This window comes from Drosophila yakuba, chromosome 3R (assembly GCF_016746365.2).
Source record: "Drosophila yakuba strain Tai18E2 chromosome 3R, Prin_Dyak_Tai18E2_2.1, whole genome shotgun sequence".
In the NCBI taxonomy this organism is placed as follows: domain Eukaryota; kingdom Metazoa; phylum Arthropoda; class Insecta; order Diptera; family Drosophilidae; genus Drosophila; species Drosophila yakuba.
The window spans coordinates 20,744,508-20,771,028 of NC_052530.2; the positions used below are offsets into that span (position 1 = coordinate 20,744,508).

Below are 26,521 nucleotides of genomic sequence, written 5' to 3' on the forward strand. Positions count from 1 at the left end.
TGCAGACAGTGCACTGCGAGAAACGCTCACCTACTACGCAAAGTCTGTGTCAATTACTCTTATTAATGAGCAGAAAGCTGTTTACTAATATGTAGAATTTTTAATATATCTACATAACCTAAAGTTTCTTTACCTATAAATAAATAGACAAAATTTCTTTTAGTATATTGCACATTTGCTTTGATTGAGATACATTTGCTCGATGTCAAAGACGTATTTATGACTTGACTTGTTTAGTTGTTTTGCATTACATCTTTTCCTTTGTGAAAATATATCTTTCTATTGATTACGTTTCTCGCAGTGTGAGAAGGCCGACGGAGAGCAGCATGTATGCACTTTTCGGCACAAAAACATGGGCAGACATTGTGTCTGGGCCTGTGTTTTTGGCTGGCTTCATTAGGAAGAAGGGTGCACTTGTCTGTTGTCTGTCTGTTGACTGCCGACTGTTTCTGCCTTCTGGCTTGTGCCGCTGACTCTACCTCTGCCGCTTCCACTTTTGCCCTGCCAAAGTGCCAACAGGCAACAGCCAACTGCCTGCTGTCTTTCTGTTTGCCATTTGCTGTTCCTGCTCCTCCTGCTCCTGCTCCTCCAGCTCCTTCATCCCGAAACCGAGAGCACAAACTATTTACGTTGACGCATACTGGGACAGAGAACGCCCACTTGGGCACACCCAACTTGAACCTACACATCACCTACCTCGGCCCCTTTGTTACCCACTCAAAAGTTCAATGTACGCGCTTTTGTTTCGCAAAAAAAAAAAAAAAAAAGAAACCAAAAAGAAAAGAGAGCGCAGAATGGGAAAAAAAAGGAAATTGTTGTAGGCCAAACGTTGCCATTTTCTTTTCTCATTTTCCGCGGCTTTCAACGCCGCACACAATCTGCGATGTCACGCCCACTTTTGGCCCAATGCCAGGGCAAAGTTGGTCTTTGGGTCGCCGTGACTTGCAGCTGATAAAAAATTAAGCATAGTTTTAGGCCAGCCAGCCAGCCAGCCAGCCATCCAGTGCTGATTCTGCTCTCCTGCCACAGCCGCAGTTTTAGCCTCAGCCAGTGCCACTGCCACTTTTCTACTTCCACTTCCAGCGACTTGATGAAGAAAGTTTTATTGCCCCGGGGCTGCGAGTCTGCACAAGTCCATTTGCCTTTTTAATTTTAAACAAATATTTTGCCAAAGCGTTTTTCTGCTTCGCTTTTCCTATTCCCATTCGTTTTACTTTTTTTGGTTCTATTAAAATGTTGACAGCTTGTTTGGCGGCAAAAGTTTTTCGCTTTCTTTGGCTAATGATAATGAAATTATGCTGACATTAGGAATTTAGCACAACTGCAAAGAAACTAGAGAAATTCCCCAAATTTTCAGAAGTATTCTTTAATTTCTTTGATCTTATTTTGAGTCACATAAAATACGAGGGTCGTTTGATAAGTCCGTGACTTTTTGTATTTGCCGCGCACCTGCTCTAAATACAACACTGCTCCTGTCAGCAGTTATCGATTAACAGCTGACTGTAAAATTTTGAGAAAGCTGCGTTTTTTGGTTTGCGTTTTATAGGCATTGAAAGCAGACGATCTCGTAAATTTTAACGAAAATGGAAAAAAGTGAATTTCGTGTGCTAATTAAGCATTATTTTTTGCGTAAAAAATCCATCACCGAAACCAAGGAAAGACTTGATAAATATTATGGGGACTCTGCACCATCAATTTCAATGGTTAAGAAATGGTTTACTGAGTTCCGTTGTGGTCGTACCAGTACAAGTGATGCCGAACGTTCAGGTCGCCCAAAAGAGGTCGTCATGCCAGAAATCGTCGACAAAATCCATGGAATGATATTGGATGATCGGAGAATGAAAGTGCGTGAGGTAGCTGAGGCTGTAGGCATCTCAACTGAACGGGTACATCACATTTTACATGAATATTTGGACATGAAAAAGCTTTCCGCGCGATGGGTGCCGCGATTGCTCACACACGACCATAAGCGCAACCGTGTGACCATTTCAAAGGAGTGTTTGGCGATGTTCAACCGCAATCCAAACGAATTTTTGCGCCGTTTCGTTACCGTAGACGAAACATGGATCCACCACACCACACCAGAGACCAAAGAACAATCAAGACAGTGGGTTTCTCCGGGTGAACGTGCACCAAAGAAGGCCAAGGTGGGTCTGTCGGCCAACAAGGTCATGGCCACAGTTTTTTGGGATGCACAAGATATCATTCACATCGATTACCTTGAAAAGGGTAAAACGATCACCGGCGAATATTATTCAGAGCTTTTGGACAGATTCGATATTGATTTGAAGCAGAAACGACCGCATTTGGCGAAAAAAAAAGTGCTGTTCCATCAGGACAATGCACGGGTGCACACGTGTGTAGTCAGCATGGCAAAATTTCATAAATTGGGCTACGAACTGCTACCCCATCCAGCATATTCTCCAGATTTAGCCCCTGTGACTATTTTTTGTTACCAAACATGAAGAAATGGCTCGGCGGTAAGAGATTCGGGTCAAATGAAGAGGTCATCACAGAAACAAACGACTATTTTGAGGGCCTTGAGAAAACCTATTATTTGGAAGGAATAAAAAAATTGGAAAAACGCTGGACTAAATGTATAGAGCTAAAAGGAGATTATGTTGAGAAATAAAACGCTTCTTTGACGAAAAAAATATATTTTATTCAAAAAGTCACGGACTTATCAAACGACCCTCGTACCTGGCATATTTATAAACTTTTTATTGAAATAGATGAACACTTTTAGATACTACACGGTTCTTGTTTCGTTGTGGTGGTGAACATTTTTTTAGGGGTGCACAACAAACAATGCAAATTGATTGCGGGCAAAGGAAACGCGTAAATTTGGGCAAATATTACTGTCAGTCAAACGGCAAGGAATCAGGTTTTCGTGGGGTTGGAATGCCTGATCCGCCCTGAGCCACAACTCACAACTCAGGCAAAGTCTTGCCACATGCCTTCGCATACCAAGTACCAAGTGGGTGAATTCGTGGCACGAGACGAGGAGAATGGGCTGTGGCAACATGGCCATATGTGCGGCATAATGAGGAATCCCGGCGAAGGCAAGTCGTGCATGCAGTGGCCGCATCTGACAGCAAATCAATTCATATGCCGCCCGGCCAGAAACCAGAAACCAGAAACCACCGCCGAGTAGGATCATTTGGTGGCCATGGTGGGTATGGGCGAATAAATTCATCAAAACGATGGTCCCCATTGTTGTGGGCGGTTAACAACTGCAAATATGACTCGAGGGTGCGCCGCACAATCGTTACACTTATACAACGTCTAAACGGATTCGCTCGGAACAATGGACAATGGCCGAGGCCGATGGCGGAACTTAATCCATTTTGTCTTCTGCTTTTTACTCGGACAAATGAAGTCAATTGGATTGTGATGCGACTGCCGGCCGAGCAACTGGCCACTGGCAACCGGCGACCGCATCAAAGTAAATTGTTTTAAGCATTCCATGCTTGATGCCATGGATTAGCATCGGCTGGCTGTATTGGGTGGGTGAAATGACAAAGAGCTTGGCGCCTTTTTGCGCCTTAACGAATCCATTGCACTTTCTTCCTCTGAACTTTGCACCCTCATCCACGAACATACGGACATATAGACAAACGGACATACGGACATGGCCACATTTATTACACACGCTCATTTGTTTCTCGGCCGCCGGAGCAGCTGTCATATTAAGCAACTTTGACCATTCGAGTGGCCAGGCTCGAGATAGAAATCTTTTTTGTTCATTTCATTTTATGTCCACTACAAGGACAAGGCCCACGCACATGCACACGCACACACACGCATTTCTGGCAATTTCCTGGCTTTCTCTTGGCCATCTTTCCCCCACTCAGCCGTGTCTGCTGTCTGACCAATGCCTCAATTTGACATTGATGTGCCAAATGTGGAAATTTTTCTCCACTGACCAAGCAGGCAAAGGCAGCAAAAAAGACAAAATAATAGTGGTGAAAGGTTGCGAGTCTAAAGCAAAGGGTCATGGTCATATACACTATACTGATAATATTATGAACCAAAAGGGATCTTGAGTGATCTTAGCTATAGTTTGATACAAAAATATACTTCAGCACAAATTTATGAAATCATTTTGTTATCCGAAACTTGCACATGAGCAGACTACCCCTTGAGAAGGGTATAATGAAAAGGGAGCCCACTCGTAAGCTGGCTGAAACTGTAACGGCAAAAGGCTGTTGAAATGTAATTTGGCAAAATATTTGGGTGCTATCCTCGCTTGACTTTGGTTTCGTGTGTTCCACCCAAAATGAAACTCAATCTGTCAGTCGCTCCGTCTCCGTCTGTCGCCGTCCGTCTCTCTCTCTCTCTGTGTCTGTCTCTGACTCTGTCTGTCTGCCCTGCCAGTCATGTTGCCACCTCACCACCGCCCACTCCGCATGGCCTTTCAAGGCCTACAAGGCACCCAGCACCCGTTTTTACCACCCCCCGCCCAAAAAACCCAAACTCCTCATACGTGCGTTAGTCATTTTGGCACTTTCCCATGTCGTCAGTTGCTCTGGCTTTTACTCATTCGCACAGCAACGCCTACACATATTCATACCATCGCACATGTGAGCGGATTGTTTTCCCCCATTTTCACCATTTTCCCAGCTTTTTTTCTTCTCCTGTGGCAGATTAGTCTATGTACTTTGGCATGGCTGTTACTTTTTTTCGAGTTTTCTTCCCTGTTTGATTGTGCATTTAATGCCAATTTGTTGTGTTTCCTGAGAAACTGACAATCCTATGACTAATGTTTGTCCTCAAACGAAATGAAATCAATCATGGACAGACAACTCAAAGAAGTCTAGAAGAATGAGCTTGTGTAATTAGTTAGGCTGAAACCCTAGTTCTAGTTAAGAAACTCAAAATACTTAATATTTTAATCGATTTAATGTCGTTTTAGTTAGAATTTCCACCCAAAGTGCCCTTCTACTTTCACTTCTCTTTAATTTATGAATCGTTTGCAGTCTAGACATAATGAGTATTAATAATGCTCTAATCTCCCTTCAATGGCAACTCCCCCAAGATTCGCTGTCCATTTGCAAACTCATTTACAATTAAAACAACATTAATTTTCCTATAATATGACCTCAAGCATTTGTCAGTCTGTCCGAAAATGTAAATTGCCAGAGCAGCACAAGAACAACAAATGATTGTCCATCGTGTTGAGTCGGGCGACTCCCTCCTCATTGTGTATAAATGCCGCAAAAAAGTAATTAAATTACGCGTTGCAAACCAAAACCCAAACCCCAAAACCTGAAACCAAACTGAAACCAGGCCAAAAACCGAAGCCAAGCCAAAAACCCCAGGAAAACTTAAAATGCCCCGCCCACGCAACAAGCGTTTAGCCACGCCCACTCGCATTGGGAGGGCGTGGAAGGGATCAGGCAGGTCCTGCTGTGTGCGAAAATTTCGCATAATTGCGTCAGGCGAGCGCATAAATTGCCAAAGACAAGCGGCCTGGGGCCACGTGCGTATCCGCAGGGGGGTGCAAATGGCTGCAAACTGGAGGGGGGGAATCCATAGAAAGTAAAGGGGAAGCATTCGGTGGGGCAGGGGGCATGGTGCAGCAATCAAACGCTGCACTTTGCGTGCACATATGTCAAATGGAACAGCGCAGCTGCCCTCCCACCCCTCAACTCACTCAATTCACTCAATTCACATCCCACGCCCACGAAGTGCAAGGACTCCTGTCCTGTTGGGCATTGCATGGCTGTCACTCCAGCTGATAAAGGGGAAAATAAGAGACACGCAGGGCGGCAGAAGCGAGAGGGACGGAAGTGCCGTGCATTTTGCCAACTTAAATTATATTAAGTATGAAATATAATGCTAATTATGGCTGATTTCATTCCATTTGATGCGCAAAAGAACACGAACGAAAACGCACCCGCGCAGCAGAGGAGAGACAATGCAAATGAATTAAAATTAAATGGCTGGGAAAATGGAAATGAAATGAGAATGGAAATTGAAACGTAATGCCAGTCGTTTGTTGGACTCTCTTCCTCCTTCCTACTTAGTATTTTGCCCTGCAGCTGTCTGACTTGTACGCTTTCATGGCAAACGCGGCGTATGCGTAATTTTTGCCTTTTTTTTCGCATACGAGCGACGACGGCAACGCAACCCTTTGACAATTTCCACGCACTCCAACTCCACGCTTGCTTTTTATGTTTGAAATGATTTTTCCATCACTTACAAATGAGAAATTAAATTATTTGCTGCTAATGTATGTAATGTATGTGCGTTGAAAAGCACCATCATCCCCGGCCCCCTCCAAAACGGAAATGATACAGCAGAAATGGGGGGGCAAAAGGGCAGGGCAGCCATCTGAAGATGAAATTTGTGCGCCGTGTGTCGCGTGGAAAACTAAAACTCATTTCTGGCAAATTAAACTTAAATGTGCCACGTTTTGGATGGAATGGAAGATGCCAGGCGAAATGAGTTCAGTCCGGAAAAGGAAAAGGGCTGCAAATGGTTAAAGGGGGTGTGTGTGTGTCGTGTGTGTGCTGGTGTGCGAGCATCTCAAATGTGAAAATTAAAAGGCATTTCCGTAGAATGTCAGCGTCATATTGTAAAACATGAGTATTTAATTAGAAAATACTTTTAGGCAGCGCCATGCAGACAGCGTACCTCAATATGGCACTTTCGTTTTGGAAAAACACATGAAAAAAGGAAATAATTCGTATACAATTTTATATATAATCCATAATTCATTAAGTTAATCAGGACGAGAAAAAGTAATTTCCATTTTATTGACATCGATATGGACATATCTGTGTATAAGCAAATATCCTACAAGTTCATATTGATGCTTATTATAACCGTTTATATTGATGTATTTTACTTATCATATCGATGACATCTAGCGATACTTTTCGTGCCGTGTAGCCCTTCGTTTCGCCATGTCGATACATGCGCCTGGCTAATGAATTCCTGCAGGAAGAGTTGAGCCCAAGTTTTGTGCTTTTTAACAACTTAACATAGTTTTGGTCTCGGGTCTCGGAGTCTCGAGTCTCGAGTTTGTTGCCAGCTCATGTAAGGATGTAAGTACAAAATAGCATTTTCCTTAATGGAAAACCTCCGCCTAGGCTCACAACTTTGCATGTATGCGGGATATTAACACGGAAAAACCAACAGCCAAAACAGCGAACTACAACCAGAATGGTGTTGGCTGAAAGTGCCGGCCAAGAAGAGGTTATGTATGTCGGCGGGGGGTTCAAAGGGCAAGGATAAGGACAAGGACGTGGGCGAGGATGTGGATGGGGACAATGATGATGACGAGCCACGACTGTGGCGATGATGATGATAACGATGATGGCTGTGTTAATGGCCAGGCATTATTCAGGGCCTCGTTCCCAGATTGTCACACAGCGATAGGCGAGGGCGTGTGTGTGTGTTAGTGAGTGAGTGTATCTTGATTGCCAGGCAGTTGGGGGTTAAACGGGGTTGGGGGGTGCCCAGTGTCCACTGGCCATGTCAAAACTCATTTGCCGTTAACGAGCAGCCATTGTGCTTATAAAAGGATTATTTACAAATCACTGACTTTCAAAAATTGTCAACTGCAGGGCAAATGCCTGAGGACCCCCGCCGCTCCCCTTTCACCTCCAACTGGCTGCTTTGATGTACAATTTATGGAATTAACCCTTAAGTGCTCGCCGGCATCAGACAGCAGCCGTGGATCACAACGCTCCAGTTGATTTCTTTCGCCTGATTGCGGCTGAAACGGAAACGGATCTGACTTCCCCAATCCAGCGAGCCAGCCATCCATCGCACAACAATTGTGACTTGCAAATAGATTTTGCGATTTACAATTCGACATTGATGGCACTCTAACTGAGTTGACTGAGCGTGGAATGGGCCAGCTTAAAGAGGCTGAGGTCTCGGTTTCGCCCTTACCCCCTAATTGATGCCCTTTGTTTGCCCTGTGGTCACTCTAATTGGTGTTTGCATGTGGCTCTCGTAGTCTTGTGTAAACACGAGATTCTGGCTGACCAGCAGCGGAAAGGAATCCATCCTACCTCTACCACTCTACTCGTGGCTACCCGCCTCTTCAACTCCTGAGCTTCTTTTGTAATTTTGCGTGCGTTGTGTTTGCTCATTAAACGGATTTAGCCAGGCGCAGATGCGGATTATTTCGCATGGGTTGTGTTCGACTCTGAATGCTCTTCGGAATTTCGCAATTGGAATTTGTATATATCTTTCAATAACAAGAAACTATAAATTCACACGAAAGATTAGATTATGATTCCTGTGAAAGCTTATTTTTCGAATATAATCATGCAGTAGAGTTTGTGTGAAAAGTGCCATGCCTCATACTCTATCCAATCTGATTTATTATTTTCCCCTGGACAGACGTCATCAATTAGCAGGCCGCCAGTCGAGTGGCTGGCCAAGTTTGCGGAAAAAATTGACAGCCAGGGAGCTGCGAGTGTTGTTTCGACCAGGCCTAATGAGCAAACCAAAACAGACGGCGTGGCCTTAACGCCACTTGCGAAATCACATGTCAAAAGTTATTAGCCCGTCGTGTAATTTGTGCCGGGCTGATTACCAAAATGTACATGAAACACATAAACAAAGTCATTTGGCCTGGCTTGGCTGGCAGGAATAACAAAATACGTTGCCAAAAAGTTGCGATGTTGCCTTCACTTGGGGTCCTGTGTGTTAGCTGCTGTCATTGCCAAAATCCTGGGCCAAAGTTGCTCATCGTACAACCCATCGCACTTTTTTCGCCCCTCGATTCAGGCTGTCAATATCGTGGCAACATATTTCCTCGCTTAATATTTTTTTGCCCTGGCTTCTGTCGCTATTTTAGCTGCTGTGTTACTGTCTGCGAGGACGTGAGGGCGTTAAACTCATACATCACTTTATCCCAGCTTCGACTTTGGCTCCAGCTCCAGCTGCGACTCCCTTAACCTCCATCCTCGATCCTGCATCCTCCGTCCTGCATCCTGCATCTTGCATCCTATGTCCTGGGACGCTTGGCAGGCTCCCTAACTAACTGCCGCCTCGCCAGCTGTTTGTCTTGGTCTGGCGCGTTTTTCTCGCACCGCGATGTGTGTCAAGAGTTGCCAATAAAGCTGGGAGCTGGGAGCTGGAGCTGGAGCAGTAGCAACATCCCAAGCGCGCAATTCCCAACCCGATCGCTCCTGCAGAGGAGCTATTGAAAATAAATTTATAACGCATACGTCATGTGAGTCAAGACAGAGTTCGCAGTTTATTGCATTTGTCGCTGGCATTGCAAAACTTCAATAAATTATTTTATTGCGACAGTTATTTTGCTTGCTTTGCGCTCGTCGTCGTCGGTTGGTTTTTATGAATTTGTTCAGCTCGCAAACACATAACGATGAGCATAAGTACGATATAGTATATCTATATCGAAATCCATCTGGCACAGCAGCAAACTTTCTGTCAGTTGCCATTTTCGTTCATTTGGCACTCAAGTCTTTGGCAGCCAAATTGCAAATGACTTTATGAATTTGCTGTTACGACTTGGACAAGCTTCGATGACCTTTGAAGTGGGCGGACAACCATATACTCGTATGAAACCGAGATGAAATTGATTCCGCATGAGTCATAAACTCCGTATTGCATAATAAACTCGTGCACGAACATAATGAGTTGTTGAAAGATGGGATCGAGCAGACAATTGCTACAAAACGGAGTCAGTTTATTGCGCATTAAATGTTGATTGATGCAGGGAAAGTTCGGTGATCCGATCACTTTGCGACCATATCAACTGCCTCAACCATACCAACCATTTCAATTGGGCATTAAACACACTTTGTCAGTCATGAAAGGCCGAAACACTTGCGTTCCCCTCCATCAAAAGTTGACACTTTGCGAGTTAACCTTTAATGAAAAGGCCAAACAAGCCAGCAGCCTGGAGGGCTCATTGTGAAATTACCCAAAGCGTAAAAGGGGCGAAACGATAGGAAAAAATAAGAAAATGGAACTCTGGCTGGCTGGCTGGCAGTAGTAGTAATAGCCGTATGGCCAAAGGCTATGAAGCGCTCCCTTTTTTTCACTGCTGGCATCCTAGTCAAAGAGGCAATAAGTAGCAAAAATTACGCTAAACGTGGCAATTTCCTCGCAAATTGCGCAATATATATACAAAGCGGGTTCTTATACTCTACGCATGTCTGGCCTGAAAGTCCTTGCTCTACTCATTTAACTAGGGAGAGGAGAATAGGCCAAATGATCTAGGTGGTCCTTTAAATACCCTATCAGATTTAAAGAAATATGTGACTCTAAGTTATTATACATATATAAATACTGCTTTAAAATTGTGTTTTTATTGGGATTCTTATTTCAAGTTTGCTCACGAAACTCTAAAGACTCCCTGGTAGCACTCAATTAGCGTCACAAATTGGCATAAAAGTGTACTTAAGCCAGCAAAAAGGAGTGTATAATAGGGCCCATGGAGGACCATGGCAGGTATTTTTCATCCGTCAAATTACAGGGCACCCATAACGGGGACTCTGCAGATGCCCAGGTAAAATCCGTAGCCAGGTGGCAGGCTGAAGCCTGTCAATTTCCACATGGTGGCGCCACATGAGGTGGGTAAAATCGGGCAGGATATGGGGCACCATTTTGGGAGCAGGGACCATGTGGCAGCGGCAGGAATCGGGCGATATTTTAATGCGTGTCATATTTGATTGATGCCAGCGCAGGGCAGAGCGAAGTCGTGGAACAATGTCAAGCGTTTAACATTGCCCCGAGCGCCACTCAAAATGTCAAGGCAGTCGGGAAGCCCCACCCCCAACCACCCAATCCCCCACTTTAGCCCCCCAGTTACCCAGTCACTTCCGCTCTTTTTTCGCCCTGCAAAATTGCCCCTGCAGGTATGCAATGAAAAAGTGCGTAAGGGAAGCCCATTGTGCCTTTGTGTGAGTTTGTCTGCGAGTGCCTGTGTGTGTGTCTGTGTGTGTGTGTGTGTGTGTGAGTGAATGAGTGCCTCTGTTTTGTGTAATTCAACGTGGCAGTTTGTTAACAATTTTATCAGGCCCGAGATGTTTCGCCTACCAAATGAGGGAAATGCGGGAAATCGCTTCGAGAGCTGTAAACAGAGTTAAGTGTGTGTGCGTGTGCGTGTGTGTGTGTGTGGGTGGGTGCCATAATTTATGCCCAGACTAAGTGCATTATGTTTGGCACACGGGCTTTTAGTTACTCTGGCCCGCCCCTTCCCCCTTCCTCCTTTCCCTGGGGCAGACTCAATTATTTGTGGCAATTGGCAGCGGCAGTTGGCGCAACTAATTTGACTTGAGCGCCGTATTGTTGGCAAGCAGAGGCAAACATTTGAGCTGGAACATATAGGCATTTATTTAATTATGACCCGGGGTACACTTAACCTCAAATCCGATAATGCGTTTTATTAGCCAAAGTGCCCAGCCATAATAACTATTTATTATGTGGAGGAAATATATATATATATATAAACATTAATTACATATACATATGTATATAATCACCGCCTGTATCATTTATTTACCCTTGCGTTCCAGAATAACCCGTAGTTAAGTCATGGTTATGGTTATTGCTCCTAACTAAACGGACACGCGAATTAACCCCTTACATTATTAACCCGGTGACTAGACCCCATCCAACGCCAACATCAATGTAGCATCATTAACCGCTCTAGCTCTTCGCATCTACCACCCACTCTCTGTCTCACCCGATTATTCATCCAATTAGCCCCACTGTAACCCCTCCGCACACTTTATAGCATTCATATCCAACCAACTCTCATCTGAAAAATACAAAAAAAAAAAAAAAGAAATCGAAATAGAACTTGGCCAAGTGTCTTACGTCTTACCGATCTCTCTGCTGCTCGTTTCTCGCTCTTTTGCAGGATGGACAACGCGGCCATTTAGAGGGCCTGGCATCCGTCTATTGCGAGTTGCTAATGGCTCCCTTCGGGGACATTTTGGCCACTCTCGAGCGGGCGCGCCAGGCGGCCTGGGCGGAGCGGAGTCCGCTGCACTGTGCAGGTGGCGGCGCCCAGGTTGTGGGCGGATCAGGTGGGGCTGGCGGCAGCACGGGCAGCGGCAGCGGTGGGGCGGCCAGCGGTGGCAGCGGCGGCAGCAGCGGCGTACTGCACCACCGCCAGCAGCATGGCCATCGTGGCCATTCGATGCACGGCGCCGGTCTGCCCAATAGTCATAGCCAGCCCATTTATGTGCCCGGAAAGTACTCGGTATGTATGATGATGACCCGGAACAAACCGAAACGCTAAACACCCACCCAAAACTCCCACCTCCTTAATCACCAAAAAAAAAAAAATGAAAAGCAGAATTACTCCATTAGCGGCCCCCTAAGGAAAATATTTACAAAATCAACAATACGAACGAATAATTTTCCAAAAAAAAAACGAAAAAAAACGAAATTGATGTTGGCGTTGCTTGAAAAGAAATAATTGAAGAAACCATTAAGCCTCTATGCGAATAAATTTATTTAATTGTGTGCTAAGAATTGTGTAAATATTTTTTGCTTGCTTGCGTTCTCCACTTTCACTTGCATGCACTTGTAGTTGTGTTTTAACCCCCCCCAGAATCGTGGCCAATAAAATGACTAATTTTCCATTTCCGAAACTTACAGCCCTCGAGTTGTCTGTCCGACAAGGAGGAGGATGAGATCTATGGCTTTGGCTACGGCGTCTTTGCACCCCGCGTGGCCAGAGGAGGGTTAACGCAACAGCAACAGCTGCTGCAGCAGCAGACGCTGCAGACGCAGCAGAGCATACAGCAGCAGCAGCTGCAACAGCAGCAGCAACAGTTACCAATTGTGCCAGGACAACAGCAGCAAGGACCTCATCAGCATCAGACTCTGCCACCGAATGTCGCGCATTTGAACTTTGTGCAGCAAAAGTGAGTACAGGATTTGAATAATTCGAGTGTTCGTGATCTCTCCATTGAATCGTAGTGCTAATAAAAATTCTATTCCCTTCTATTCTATTCCATTCAGCTGCCTTAGTCCGCGCTCAGCTTATTTCTACGAATTTCCACCGACAGCTGGTAAGTTGAAAAGAGAAAAGTCCGGAGAAGTAAAGTTCTTAGCCTGGCAGAGGATTTCTAAAGCTTTTGTGTAAAGGTGATGAGCTTTGTACTTAACGTTTAAAAGGAATCTTTAGACTTCAGTTTTTAAATGTACTTATTAAAGTGCGGAAATGGCAGAAAATGAAGTACACAATTGTAATGAGGTCGGAACTTTGTAGGTTACCCAGTAAAATAGTAATTGCGTAAGAATTAGTGAGAAGTGTAAGAATCTTCTATGAATATGCATAGATACATAGCATAGGTACTAATGAAATAGTAGCTAAGCAACGTTTGTATGTTTTTCTGCTTTTCTCGTAGTTATTTACTTGGATTTAAATAAACTAAACCTTTAAACTATAAAATTGTGAGGAAAGTTGTAGCTGCCTGCCAGGCTCTGAAAGTACAACAAAAACATGATGGACTCCGTTCACTAATTCAATTTATTTCCTTTTTATGCCGATTTTCCCCCGCGTTTTCCAGAGGGTCGCGAGACAAAGAAACGCACCACATTGGCCCGACTGCTGAAAGGCTTGAAGACTGTCAATCGCCGGGATCGGAACAATCAGCAGAATGGCGCCCAAGCCAGGGTAAGTAAAGTAAAGTACTCCCCCGATACAATGTCCCCGCCCGCCCTTTTCGTCCAGCGAGTGAAACTCATTTTCGCGCTTCGTTTTATGACCGCAAGCAAATTGTTTGTCCTGTCCCGCAAGTTTGTGTCCCATCCCCAGACTTTCATTTGAATCAACTGCTGCGGTAATTCTTTCAATTTATTTGCTCGCATTTCGTTTGGTTTCCTTTCCATTCCTTTCCATTCGAATTTCCCTGCCTCTTCTAGGCTGCCATTTTATGACTTTCTGCGTCTTGACTTGAATATTCCGCAGTCTTCTGTGTAGTATACTTAATCTTAGCCCTGGGGACATGTAAATTTTTATGCGCGCCGCGCTGAGCTGAGCAGCAGCTTCTCCTTTTTGCCAGCTGAAAAGGTTAAAAATGTTTTGCCAGCGGCCATGTCTACATTGCCACTTCTCATCCTGGCAGTGCACCAATAGCGCCAGGACCAACGCCATCAGTTTCTCAGTTTCTCAGTTTCCTGCCTCCCACCTTTCCCATTTGGGGGGAAGTTGTTGTACACTCGCTTTATCTGCGCCGCTCACAAAGGATTCATTCAGCGCCTTTGATTAGAGCAACCTTTGGGGAAAAGCATCAGGATCAGGACCAGGAGCAGGACAGGAGCAGAAGCTGGAGTCGCAGCAGCTGGGACAGCTGGGATGGTAGGGATAGCAGGGATAGCACTGTTCTTGAGTCTCGAGCCTGGCAATGAAACGAAACTGCGGCCAAGAGCAGAGATAACGTGGCACAGGACGGCGACGCTGCTCATAAATAAGCAAGGACATGCATAAATTGTTCACAAGCAGCACAAGCAGAAAAGAATAAATAAAGGCGCGGAGAGCAGAAGAGGAAAAAATATAAATAATAAACTGGCGGGGGGAAAAAAAGGGCAGCTAGGCAGGAGGAGGTGCTTCTCTGGAGGTCCTGGCACACAGATAAGCGCAGGAAATGACTAAGGATATGTGCCTAAGTAGCGGCATCCTACTCAACAGCCATGGCCTTTCAAAATATAATTAAACAGCACTCACCTCGCCATGTGTTTGTTGCCTGCTTGCCTGGTTCGTTGGCTCTGCCACCTGATTTGCTATTTATGATAAGAAAACAAACGCATTAAACAGCGAACCGAGAATAAGGGTCGCAGGTTCGCAGGGTCGAAGGGTCGTAGGGTGAAGGGTGACCCTAACCTGACCCTTGACTCGTTATTAATTAAAAATTAAAGCCCCGCTGAAAGGTGTGAAATACAAAATGGCGTCCTAATGGCGATAAAGCACGTTGCTGGCCGCCTTTCAAGGACTCCCTCTTGATTTACGAGCAGAGCCCCTTCACCTTCAACCTTTGTGCATACTTGAGAAAGTTAATAAGCCTGGCGATTGAAAGCACGCCACCTTGTGTTCTTGTGCTCTTGTGTTCTGTCTGAGAAAATGAATTTAAAACTTTGCCCCAAATTGATTCCATTCCATTCCATTCCCGTTTATTTCGCAGGCGGCCAACGATCGTCTGCGGCACTTTCAAATGATAAACGGCGGCGCCGGCGGACAGCAGCACAGTTTCGAGGAGACAATCCACAGGGTGAGTACCATTACTAGGTGGTGGTTGCACCGATAAAAGTACACTAATAAAACATTTAACACGAAATCCAGACGGCTTTAGAAGCTGTGAGAAGGGTAATCTACTGAATTTAGAACCTTGCTAATGCCGCAAATTCTTTATCAAAAATTAATACGATTTTTTACTTAAAATCTCCAGTCATATTTCTTTAGTTTGCTTAAAAATGCGTATGCTAGTGGGATGTTTGCTTGCTTAGAATGGGATAGTGGCATAAATATTTATGCCGCACATTTAACAAGCTGATGTTGCTGCTGCTTTGCTTCTTGCTTCTGTGTGTTGCAACAGCTGCGACAGCCAGCAAAATTGTGATGCAACAAAAAAATTTGCACAAACTGCAACAACAGGGGTAAACTTTCGCACACCATCCAGCGGGTGGCAGTGGCGCATTCGTGCCAACCCCACCTTTTTGACTGCATTTGCAATGCAATTTCAACACGAAAGCTGCGGCTGTTGCTTTTGAGCACGTTTACCTGTAATGGCATGCCACCAGCAACAAAAACAATCGCAAACGGGACGAGTGCCGCGGGGCAAAGAGGACGAAGGGGCGGAAAAGGAAGTAGCAGCGTGTGGATGCATGCAACATTTAAAAGTTCATTGCCGTCAACATTCATTATTAATGACAGCGCGCACGGCGCCAAACTAAAAACAAGCAGCGAAATGCAATCAACGGCGACAGCAGCAACAGACAGCAGCAACACCTGAAGCAACAGCAACTGCAACAATAGTTAGCAAATGCATAATGCATTACCAAACATCCCCCCAAATTCGAGTGCGCCCCTTTTCCATTTGCAGCGCAAAAGAGTAGACTTTAAATTTTCGTTAGCAAAGAAATTAGTTGCCACATTCATAAATAAACAAAGTCACTCAGCAAACGACCGGAGCTAACAAACCATTTTCCAATTGCAGTTGAAAGTACAAGAGGCCATGCGGAAAAAGGAAAAATTTCAACGTGAACACGAGGAGGTAAGTGACATGAACATATCCACATATCTATATATCCATACATCCAGATATCAAAATTCAGATATTCAGATAACCAAATATCCGGTGACCACAAGGCAAAGATTTATGCCTTCAAGATGTCTATGGCGAAATTGATAAATGCATATGGCAAACATGTGCAGTGGCCAGGGATAAATCAAGCATATTTGTTTTGGGCACTTTTCACAAATTAAATAAACATAAAACACTCGCAGCCCGAGGGTCGACTCAAATTGTTAGCAGCACAGACAAGTGCAGGCCAGGCTGCACTATTAATTTCACAGATTCCGTAGCCTTATATTTGCATGCATTAAACACACAAATGGAAGAAACAGTTGCAATTGCACAGGCCAAAGGTTTTGCTTGCCTTTCCTGCTTCTCTTGCTTTTTTGGTGCCCTGCAGCCAAAGGTGCGTTTCGTATTTGTAAGTTTGCTTTCAAGTCAGATGTATATATACAACTTTAACAAATAAATCATAGGTGTAATTTCAAGTCTGAAGAGTTCTATTGGCATAAAACCAGACCGCAATATTCATTAAAATCATTAAGGTAAACCAAGCCGACGAATGTTTATAAAAGCTTACACGCTCCAATAAAACTGCTTGATATTCTTTTCGTATTATTATGGAAAATCCATTCATAAAATTTCGCTTAATTATGAGACATAAACTCGAGCAACTTATGGTTGCAGCACGCACTGTTTGCACCCGAATTTGTTTTCGCAATGTATAAATGCTACGACTTCTATATGGACAAGCCAATTAAAAAAGCTATTAAAAATATTTGATATAAAAACAGCAATTATTCCAAGGCATAAAAGCCCGAAGACCAGGCCAAAAGCTCCAGCTACCAAATGAATGTGAGTGTGCCAGTGTGTGAGTGTGTGTGGGTATGTGTGTGTGAGTTGCGAGCAAACATGCAAAACAGACGCAGACAAAATGTTAAGCACACAGATACACACCAACACGTGCTCACAAACTGGCGCACCCCAAAAGCAGGCAACAAAAACAATGAAGTGCAACGTGGCGAATGATAAACTTTGTTCTGTCATAAAATGCAAAAAAAAAAAAATATATATATTACTTTCCACACTTAAAAGCGTTGTCCAAACGAAGGACATGATAAAAACAAATGGGCGTGTCGCCGAAAGAGAGTAACTTATTTATTTATATGCCAAGAGAATTAAATGTGAAAGCCGAGCAAAATATTTCATGTTGATTGCTTGATACTCCAGGCTGATGGATAGCGTAGGCACACAGATTTTGCAAGAGAGCTGAGACTTTTCTTTCGGCTTAAAACCGAAATCGATTAGGCAAATCATTACCACACAGTACTGCACATCTTCCATCAACTTGGCAGCAGCATGCTAGTTAATTATGCCAGTTATCGGGCTCAATGATGGATGCACAGCATACTGATGAGAACTCGAAAGCACACTTACACTGGGGGAAAACCATTATCTATATAAGGTTATGGTATATATTTCATGGGACAACTTTGGAAACTAGAAAGCAGATGTTTTCAATTGATGCTGGGCTACTTTATAGTAATCAAAAGCTTTTTTTCCAGTGAACTCACGCAAATTGCGTTGCTGCACGACAATTTGTCGACTGTTTGCCAGTCCAGCAAAATGTGTGCTCCTAAGCAAGGGCAATAATTTTTGTGCATAAATGAAAAGCACACAAGAGTTGGGGGTACTGCGCTATATACACGAATATACTAGATCCTTTTTGGATGGCTGGGAGGCTGGGGGTTCTGGGGTGTCACATTGTTATTGTTGTTAGTGCTGATGCTACTGCTGCTTAACTTGTGCAAACAACATGCTGTTTGTCTAATTGTAATTGCTGTTTTTGCAGCAGCCCAGCCCCCACATGGAAAGCAGCCTCTGCCGTTCAGGCCTTGTTTTCCATTTGGCCAGGAATGGCTGCTCTGGAAAAGAAACTGCTGCTCTTCTCTGTGTAAGTGTGTTTATGTGTGTGTGTGCGGAGCAACATGAAATATTTATGATAAGAGATGGGGGAGGGCTCGAAGTTGCGTTCCATTCCTTTTTTTTTCCCCATTTTTGGGGTCTTTGCATTTGGCCAGGCAATTAAGCAGGCGTCCCCCAAGACCTCAGATGTGATTAGAATTGTAAGACATGTGGCAGTGTCTTCTTGGCCACGTAAATTTCAATTTGGCAGCGAAAGCATCTACATCTAACCAATTGTGTGGGAGTGGACCATATAACAGACCAAAAAAAAAAAGCAAACCCACTACCATTTGAATGCATTTTTAATGTGACTGGCCAAAAAAGCTTTTAGCTAATTTTTCAGCGTCCCGCTTTTATTGCCAAGTGTGTCTCTATGTTCGCTATTTTCATCGTTTGCTGTTTGTTTGACGGCCCTGGCATGCTTTTCGCTTTCCGGTTCGGCAGCAGAAGCATTTTCATATATATATACAACTCGTATAGCTCGTATATGGTCTCGGAATTAGTATGCAGCGCACATAGAATGCCATTATGCTGCAGGACACTCAGGACATAGACATGCCTGCTGCCCAAATACAGCAAAAATAGGAACTAGAAACAAGTAGCGCATTCTGTGTGGTAGTTTGTAGTTCTGCTTGCGCTGGGAAAATTGTTTTAGTTTTCAAATGGAATTTTGTAATTTTAACGCCTTTGCCTCAGCTCGAGACTTGGCTAATAAGATGCCAGCCTTAGCAGCAGCAGTAGAAGTAGCAGTAGCAGGAGCAGTAGCAGTAGCAGCAGAAGCAAGTTGACAACATTTCGTCCTTTCATTTCGCACAGCAGTCACGTTTGGCATGCAGACAAAGTGCTGCCCAAATAGGAGCAAACATGCATACGAATGCGAAGAAGCCAAGCGAAGGCGTTGACTTTAATATGGACAAGTTTTATTTGGTTATAGAAGTCTATGTAGTCTGATGGCGAAGGGTGCCCCAAAAGTTGTCAGAACGCCGAGCAATACCTCTTTGTGCATATAAAGTTGGCACCCAGCCGATTAAACTGGATTAAAATAGGTTTCACTTGTTGCGAAATACCCCAACCCCATATTGAGTAACATTTAATTCACATAAACTAATGCAACATTGTTTCATCTTTAATAGATCCTGCGTGATATTCGACAGGGACTGTTGCAAATGAGTCGCGGCGAAGGACGCATGGGTAAGTTGCTGCAGCACCGAAAAAGGATAAAGGAAAACTGGTGGAAGGAAGGAGGGAGGGAGGGAAATCTAGGCGACTGCCCCCGAAAAGTATGCAGCCAGGAATTTTACACTTGAAGTGCTTCTGTTGCAAGTTCAGTTGCAACAGCCTTCGCAGCTGCAGTGGCAGCCGCAGTAGCAGCAGCACCAAAAGTGGGCGTGGCTGGTCCGCCCGTCTGGCGAGCGTCGCATGCATAAGCGAGCATAAAATCTTATGTCCGTTTCCGGACCAGAATCCGTACATAAGCCCCGGACTTTGGGCTCCGGAGCAACTTGCTCTGCTGCTCTGCTGCTAGCATGTGGCAAATGGCATTGCAAGTTTTGTGTGCAACGTGGCGTATAATAATATTGTGTTGCAACCATTCTGCTGGCTCTGCACATTTTTCGGTCGCTCGCAAAAAGTTTTCAAACTTCCTCCTCCCTTCCAGTTTTTTTTCGTTTCCTTTCTTTTTTGGTTCTAACTAATCTTAAAAATAATCCTTACTTTGCGGCTGCTAAATTTGGTTTATTCCCATCTTGCAGACGATACGTACATGTACGACGAGGCGCTGAGAACGGGCGGTGGCATGGGCATCGCCGGACTGGGCATGCCCCTCGGAGTGGGCGGCAATGGAGGGGGCGGGGCAGCGGCCCATTATGCGGTGAGTGCGCTGCATCATCAAGGTCATTGGTACGACGAGCCGCCCTACGAGAGCGATCCCGATGACTTTCTCATGGCCGGGCTCAACTGCGGACCAGCTGCCACAATTCAGGTGAGACTCATCCTTTAAACACTCCTCAAATAAATCTACGAAAGGCTTTAAGTTTAGATATTAAATTAAGTCCCTAGAAAACAATACACATGTAATATTTTCATTTTCATAGTCATAACTGCCTCTAGAACATTTTTCATTACACAAGCAAACAGATTTTGCGTACATTTATACACTTTTTCGGTGACTCGTTCAATGCGGCTTGTGTCTTCCACTTGAGAAATAGAATTGGCAGCGGCAACATTGTCGCAGTTGCAATCACATTTGAAATTTATGCGCCGCATCCTGCAACGCCGTTAATCCTGATCCTGCTAGTAACCAGACGTACTCCTTCGAGTCGTGGGCCAAAGCCGATCCAATGCCAGCTTCCATTTCAATTTTTTAGCTCGAAACCCACTTTGATTTCTCTGCGGAATTTGCCAGCCAAAAATGTTGTGAGGGAGTTAGTTCCTTTCCGCGTTCATACATTTTTTTTATATTTTCGTGGCTGCCCCCGATGAGTTTGGCTTGAGTTTTTCCTCAGCGATTTTCGCTTTGTGGCTTTCTTCTATTTGCTTTATTAAATTATACGCTGAATATATTTTTGTGCTGGCGCATTGATTTCTACCCACTTCGATTTCTATGTCCATGTCCTTTGGCATTTCTCGTCCTTTCTGCGCTCCTTTGCTGTGTGCATAACTCCGGGACAAACTGCGACTCGAACTCACTTTATTTTTATTGACAGTCAAAAAGTGCATAATTCTTGTTGACTTGCTCGACTTTGACTCTCTCTTACAGTTCGATTGTGGACTGATTCTTGTGGCGGAGTGGGCGTCATGGAAAACTCTGCGAAAGACGTCGCCGTCTTGAGACTTTTCCTTTAGCATAATTTTCTTTGCCCCTTGATTTTTTTTATTTTTATTTTTTTTTTAGTTCTGCGTCTCCGGGAGTTGCGCTTTTGTCGAAACGCATTAGGCAAGTTATCGGGGGAATTCGTTTTCTTAGTCAATTGAAATCACTCAGCGCTCCCGAACTCTCTGGGAGGCCTTTTGTGTTTGCGGGCCTCTTTGCCGACATTGCTGGCCCCTTTGATGTGGCCACGAAATTTGTTTAAAATTGAAACGAAACTTTTGCGGCTGCCGAAAAAAGGTTAAGCTCGCGTTTGTGGCTGCTTAACGGGCCGAAGTAGCCGGAGATAATGCATTGAAATTGAATTGTGTTGGTTTGGTTCTGGGTCCAGCCTCCTTTGATCTGAAATGCGACCCAAAATCGTTTCACTTGATATGGCTGTATGCTATGTCAAACCGATTCCAGCAGACTTTGCATACCAACAAATATTGCGAATTAAACGAATCCAAACGAATTCAAACGAACCCAAAATGCGAACGAATCTTTAGCACCAAAAAATCTAATTCGCATTGGAGGTTTTTCCACGCTCCCTGCGCACCCAAAACTTTGCTGCATTGCCCAAATTAAAAACGGGGAAAACTTTGCAATTTCCCTGGCCAAACAAACATACGCAAAATAAAGTGGAAAAAAAAATGAGGAAAACGGAAAAAGAAAACCAAATTTGTGTGCCCAAAATTTAAAATTCCAAGCTGAGAGCGGCACCATCCGCACATCAAATCAGTGCAACAACAAATAAACCAGCTACTCCCCTCTCACGGTCTCGTAAAGTTTTATAACTTTGTTAATTTTTCATAATTTTGTTGCTCTACAGCGGCCGACAAATTCTACTTGAATGCTAATCCCCATGTTGTGCGTACTCTGTCTCCTTTCTCTTTTACAAATGAATGCACTGTGACAAAATTTATAGTATATATATTATTATTTTAGCAACTAAGTAGCGTATGTTAAATTAAGTTATCGGAATAGGAAACTATAATTAGTTTCATTAGAGCACATAGTTATAGCATTAATACCATTACACCGCATACAATCTTAGATGCTAATTCCCTTATCCAACGTTTCGTTTCTCGATTCTAGATGGCGTTTTTCCCCCAGTGTATGTATGCCCCTCACTCACGCTTCTCCTCTCCACTTTTCTCTTCGCAGGGTGGCCGTGTGCGCTTCTCGAACAACCGCGAGAGCACGGGCGTAATTTCATTAAGATCCGCCGGAGATATTTCATTGCCGCAACGTGGACCGCCGCGTAGAGGTCTTATCGTGCCGCAGCAGCCGCCAAATCCGCCGACAATAATACCCTTAACGCACGCCAGGTGAGTGTTGGAAGTTCATTTCAATCAGGGAAGGTAGGTGGGTCCAGTGGCCGGTCGGTTGTTGATTGCCATTATTATTTGCAGTTGAGTTTATGGCCAAAGGGCCGACACGTCGAAGGTGGCACATTAATAAATAAAACGGCGTCGCCGCTTTTTGGAGTGAGCAGTTATGATATGGCAAATACAAAGGTCGAACCCTTCTTTTCCGCACTTCAAAAGGGCACCAAATTTTTGGAAAGCAGTAGGGATCACTCAACCATAAAACTGTGCCACAAACGAGCGCAGTCTGGCGTGAAAAGGCCAAAGCTTTTGGCCAGCTTTTCGACCAGCAAACACTAATAGCTGACCAAGGCGAAAGCAATCAAACAGCTCAAGTCTGGCATCTCGTATTTATTTGTCAATCGAAAAAGGTGCACCCCAAACATAAACCCAAACCCAAACCCAAACTCAAAACCCAAAACCTACAGACACACGGACACGGGCAGAGACAGAAAAAAATCGGTGAAAAAGGGTAGACTTCACTTCATTAGTGCGGTTATCAACGGGTCTGCAGCCAGGCAAAGCGATTGAATGAGCGAATGAACCAATGAACGAATGAATGAATGGTAGCTTGAATGAGGGAATTAGTGACTGACTGAGTGAGTGACGAACGAGTAAAGGAGAAAGCAATGAGGAATGAGGAGGTACACCAGCTTGACTGGCAGACGGCACACATATCGAAACGCATCGAACCGAAAGTCATCAATTTCATATTGTTACGCATGCCACACTCCTGATATATATATGGATTCTGGATGCTGTACGCTGGATGTTGGATGTTGGATGTTGGATCTGGGATGCCGGATCCAATAAAAGCAAGACATCGACAGGCCGGGACACTTGAATGAAATGGCATTATTGCTACTTCAACGCCAATCCACAAGTCAGAGCGCCAGCTCCTCAATCAGCCAGCTAGGTAGACAGTAGTCCTGGGATGCTGGGATGCTGGGAAATGGTGAAAATGGGGGAAAAACATGCAGGAGGACAAGGAAAGAGAGCCTGCGTTTTCCACACGTACGCATACAAAAGGACTTGCTGAAATAACTTATACGCCTCGTGCGCCGCTGGGGCCACAAACGAGCCAAACGAAAAGAAAACTTTTTCTTCTCACGAATTGCGAGCGAAAGGCAAAGAGAATGGGGAAAAACGAAGGTGGAAAACAAACAGCAAAGGCAACCAAAAGTAAAAATCTCAACAGCGTTGAAGCAAAATGGTAAAAGGAAAATCTGCCCAAGTAAAAGAAATAAGAAAAAAGATATCAAGTATTTATTTATATGACCTTTGTTTGCCACTCGACCTCGGGTCGTGTATATGTACATCCCAAACCTCTCGGGCCAACACCTTCGACTTTCCTTTGCTTATTGTTTGCCGTCAAAATGTTTGCCGTTTTCGATTTTCAAGTTTATTTGGCCATTATAAGGGGTGCTTCAAGATGATATGGCTATCAATTGACAGAGAATTCATTTGCGTTGAAGGGCAAGGCATTCGCTGGACCATAGATTACAAATTCATCAGAAATATATATTTTAGAACTCCTTTCCAATTATTCCTTTGCTGATAATCACCATACTTGCAGATCTCACGATCGCGAAAGCGGCGACTACGCGGGCTCCATCTCAGACCTGCAAAGCGTTACCTCCAGATTCAGTACGGTGTCGGTAAGTGCAGAAACCCCAAGCTCCACTTGGATCGGGCTCATTTAACTTGCAGCTATGGTCGCCTCACCAACTGCTCCAGCTGCTCCAACTGCACCAATTGCTCCAACTGCATCAATTGCTCCAACTCCTCCGAATCCTCCTACTGCTCCAACTCCTACAAGTGAAGATACGCTGTGCAACTGCATCTGAATGCGTCTAAATTGATTAAGTGCTCTTTGTGACAAACAAACTTCGCATTTGGCCAATGTCGTCTGGTCGAAAATGGACGATAGCCGAAATGCACGTAGATAGAGGGCAATAAAAACGAGCGGGCGACCGAGGAACGCACACAAAACTTGAAAAGCTTTTTAGCCAAGTTTTTCCCCGTCCCACCGTCCCACCGTCGTCCCATTGCCGCTTTTAGTAGAATTTTTTCCTTGTTTTCCCGGAGTCGGAGTTTGGCACTTAAGCCAGCTAAACGTTGTCGGAATACGAACGGCAAATGCTATTGGTTTGGATTTGCTGCGCTGGGAGTTGAGAATGAGAATGAGGTTCGGCGACCATTTCATTTGCAAAGTTGACTTGCCCTAACTTGGCTAATATGGAAACGCACTCAATCCGCTTTACGCCCTCCTTTCCCAACTCACCCCGTTTACAGATTGGCACCAACAACTGCACGGCCCGGTATCGAACGCTAAGCGGCGGAATCGGGGAATCACCATCGCTGTCGCCCAGTCCCTCGTCGGATTACGAGGACATCGGAGTGACCAGGGGTCATCACGGATGCCTGCCGCCCAGCCTGCTGGCCGCTAAGGCCAAAAAGAACGGATTACCGCACGGCAAGGCGAACACCATTTGCCAAAAGGCCACGGTGCATCATGTAAGTTAATTAAACGCTAATGCCGCTAAAGGAAAACACATTTGCAGGTGGATGAGGTGGAGAATGAGTTTGTGGATGAGGACACAACACAACTGCATCGCAGATGCATCCGTGCAGCCACGGAGATTTTGTTGACACATTATGTTGGCCTGCGAAATGTAATTAGCCCCTTGGGCTGCTTGCATATGCAATTGGCTTCATCGAGGCCTTAGCCAACAGTAAAGCCAAAGCTAAAGCCAAAGCCAAAGCCAAAGCTAATGCTAAAGCTAAAGCCTCATAATGGCCCGACTGGACCACAACTCGTTGGTGCGACATGCACTCTAAATGCAAATGCCAGTTTAATGAGTTTTTATGGCCGCTTGCACGGTTTTAGCGCGCTTTGCAAAAGTGAAAGTTCATCTCGGCCAAACTTTCGAGGCGAAACGAGGCCTGCCAAAAAAATATGAGCAAAGTTTTGGTGTCCAGCATCGCCGCTTAAGGCTCAGAGAAACTAATGCAGTCAGTGCCTATTGCCAAATATTCTAAGCCAATATGGTATGATTTTATTCAGAAAATGCACTAAATTCGGATAAAGGTTTAACATTTATAAAATTATTTTGTACATAAAGCAAACTAGTTATGTAAAATGCAGTGCCACAAATATAGTATGTGTTACCAATTATTCTCCGTGTAGACAAAGTCAAGACTCTAATACCTCCTCCACCGCCTGAACTTGCTGGTATGTTCGTTTTAAACTTTTTAATGATTTAACTAACAAAACTTTCCTGCTGTTCCTGTTCTTGTTCTTGTTTTTTTTTCGGTGCTCTCCCCTTCAACATGCAATTTATTGCACAACGATGACGATGACGACGACGACGTGTACGACGCAACCCAAAACATACGTACGGAAAAAATACGGCTACGGATAACTTTCACTTCACTCCTGGCTGGGCTTGGGGATTGCTATGGATTGGATTGGATTGGATTGTTAGTCGGGCGAGATGCGTAGCTCGGCAAAGGAAATTGGCGCATTTAATGAGAATGGACGAAACTTTGTTGCCACAAAGGATACGTCGAGGGATTTCAGCAATTCCCAAGATAATACCGACCGTGGCAGCATGAGCGATCAGGCGTTCGCCTGTTCGGCCAGCTCCGTGGAAAGTTTGCCCAGCGCATCCGGTTCGAGTAAGTATACGAGTATACGGATATACGAATATACGAATATACGAATATACGGATAGTAGGGATAGGGATAGGAATAGCAATGGAGATGCGGATACAGATACGGGGGTTGTGGATACACAACCGGGACTGGCTGTGTATCTTTGTCTGAGCTGGCAATTTAGAGTTTTTGGACTTTGATTTCGCCCGCTGCAGGAGCAAGCCAGCCAGTCTGCTGGATGCTCCTTTCCTTCCCGATGGCCATGGAAAAATTCCCAGACTGCCTTGGTTGGCTGGCTTGCATATTGGTCTATTAACAGTTGTAGTTCTTGTTGCGGTTTTTTGTTGCTCCTTCAAATTTTGCCAACTTAATGAATTTTTAATGCACTTGCTGCTCTGCCCAGCCAGCCCCTCGGGAGGCCAATGAGCCAATGGGCCAA

The 26,521-nt window shown here is 44.6% G+C and overlaps 1 protein-coding gene across 5 annotated transcripts in view; it reads left to right on the forward strand.

The window, feature by feature from the left end:
- The window catches only part of LOC6537706 (sterile alpha motif domain-containing protein 5), a 155,442-nt gene that overhangs the window by 126,785 nt on the left and 2,136 nt on the right, over positions 1-26,521 (forward strand). For 2 of the 5 annotated variants that reach the window (XM_039376426.2, XM_039376427.2), the window contains exons 5-16: positions 11,858-12,202; positions 12,604-12,872; positions 12,970-13,019; positions 13,521-13,627; positions 15,132-15,218; positions 16,164-16,220; positions 19,340-19,397; positions 19,958-20,187; positions 22,222-22,385; positions 24,001-24,082; positions 24,720-24,941; positions 25,913-26,105. In XM_039376426.2, the coding sequence (XP_039232360.1) occupies positions 11,858-12,202; positions 12,604-12,872; positions 12,970-13,019; positions 13,521-13,627; positions 15,132-15,218; positions 16,164-16,220; positions 19,340-19,397; positions 19,958-20,187; positions 22,222-22,385; positions 24,001-24,082; positions 24,720-24,941; positions 25,913-26,105 (1,864 nt within the window). The remainder of the gene's footprint in view (positions 1-11,857; positions 12,203-12,603; positions 12,873-12,969; positions 13,020-13,520; positions 13,628-15,131; positions 15,219-16,163; positions 16,221-19,339; positions 19,398-19,957; positions 20,188-22,221; positions 22,386-24,000; positions 24,083-24,719; positions 24,942-25,912; positions 26,106-26,521) is intronic. The other 3 variants (XM_039376428.2, XM_039376429.2, XM_002098215.4) reach the window with 2 other exon arrangements.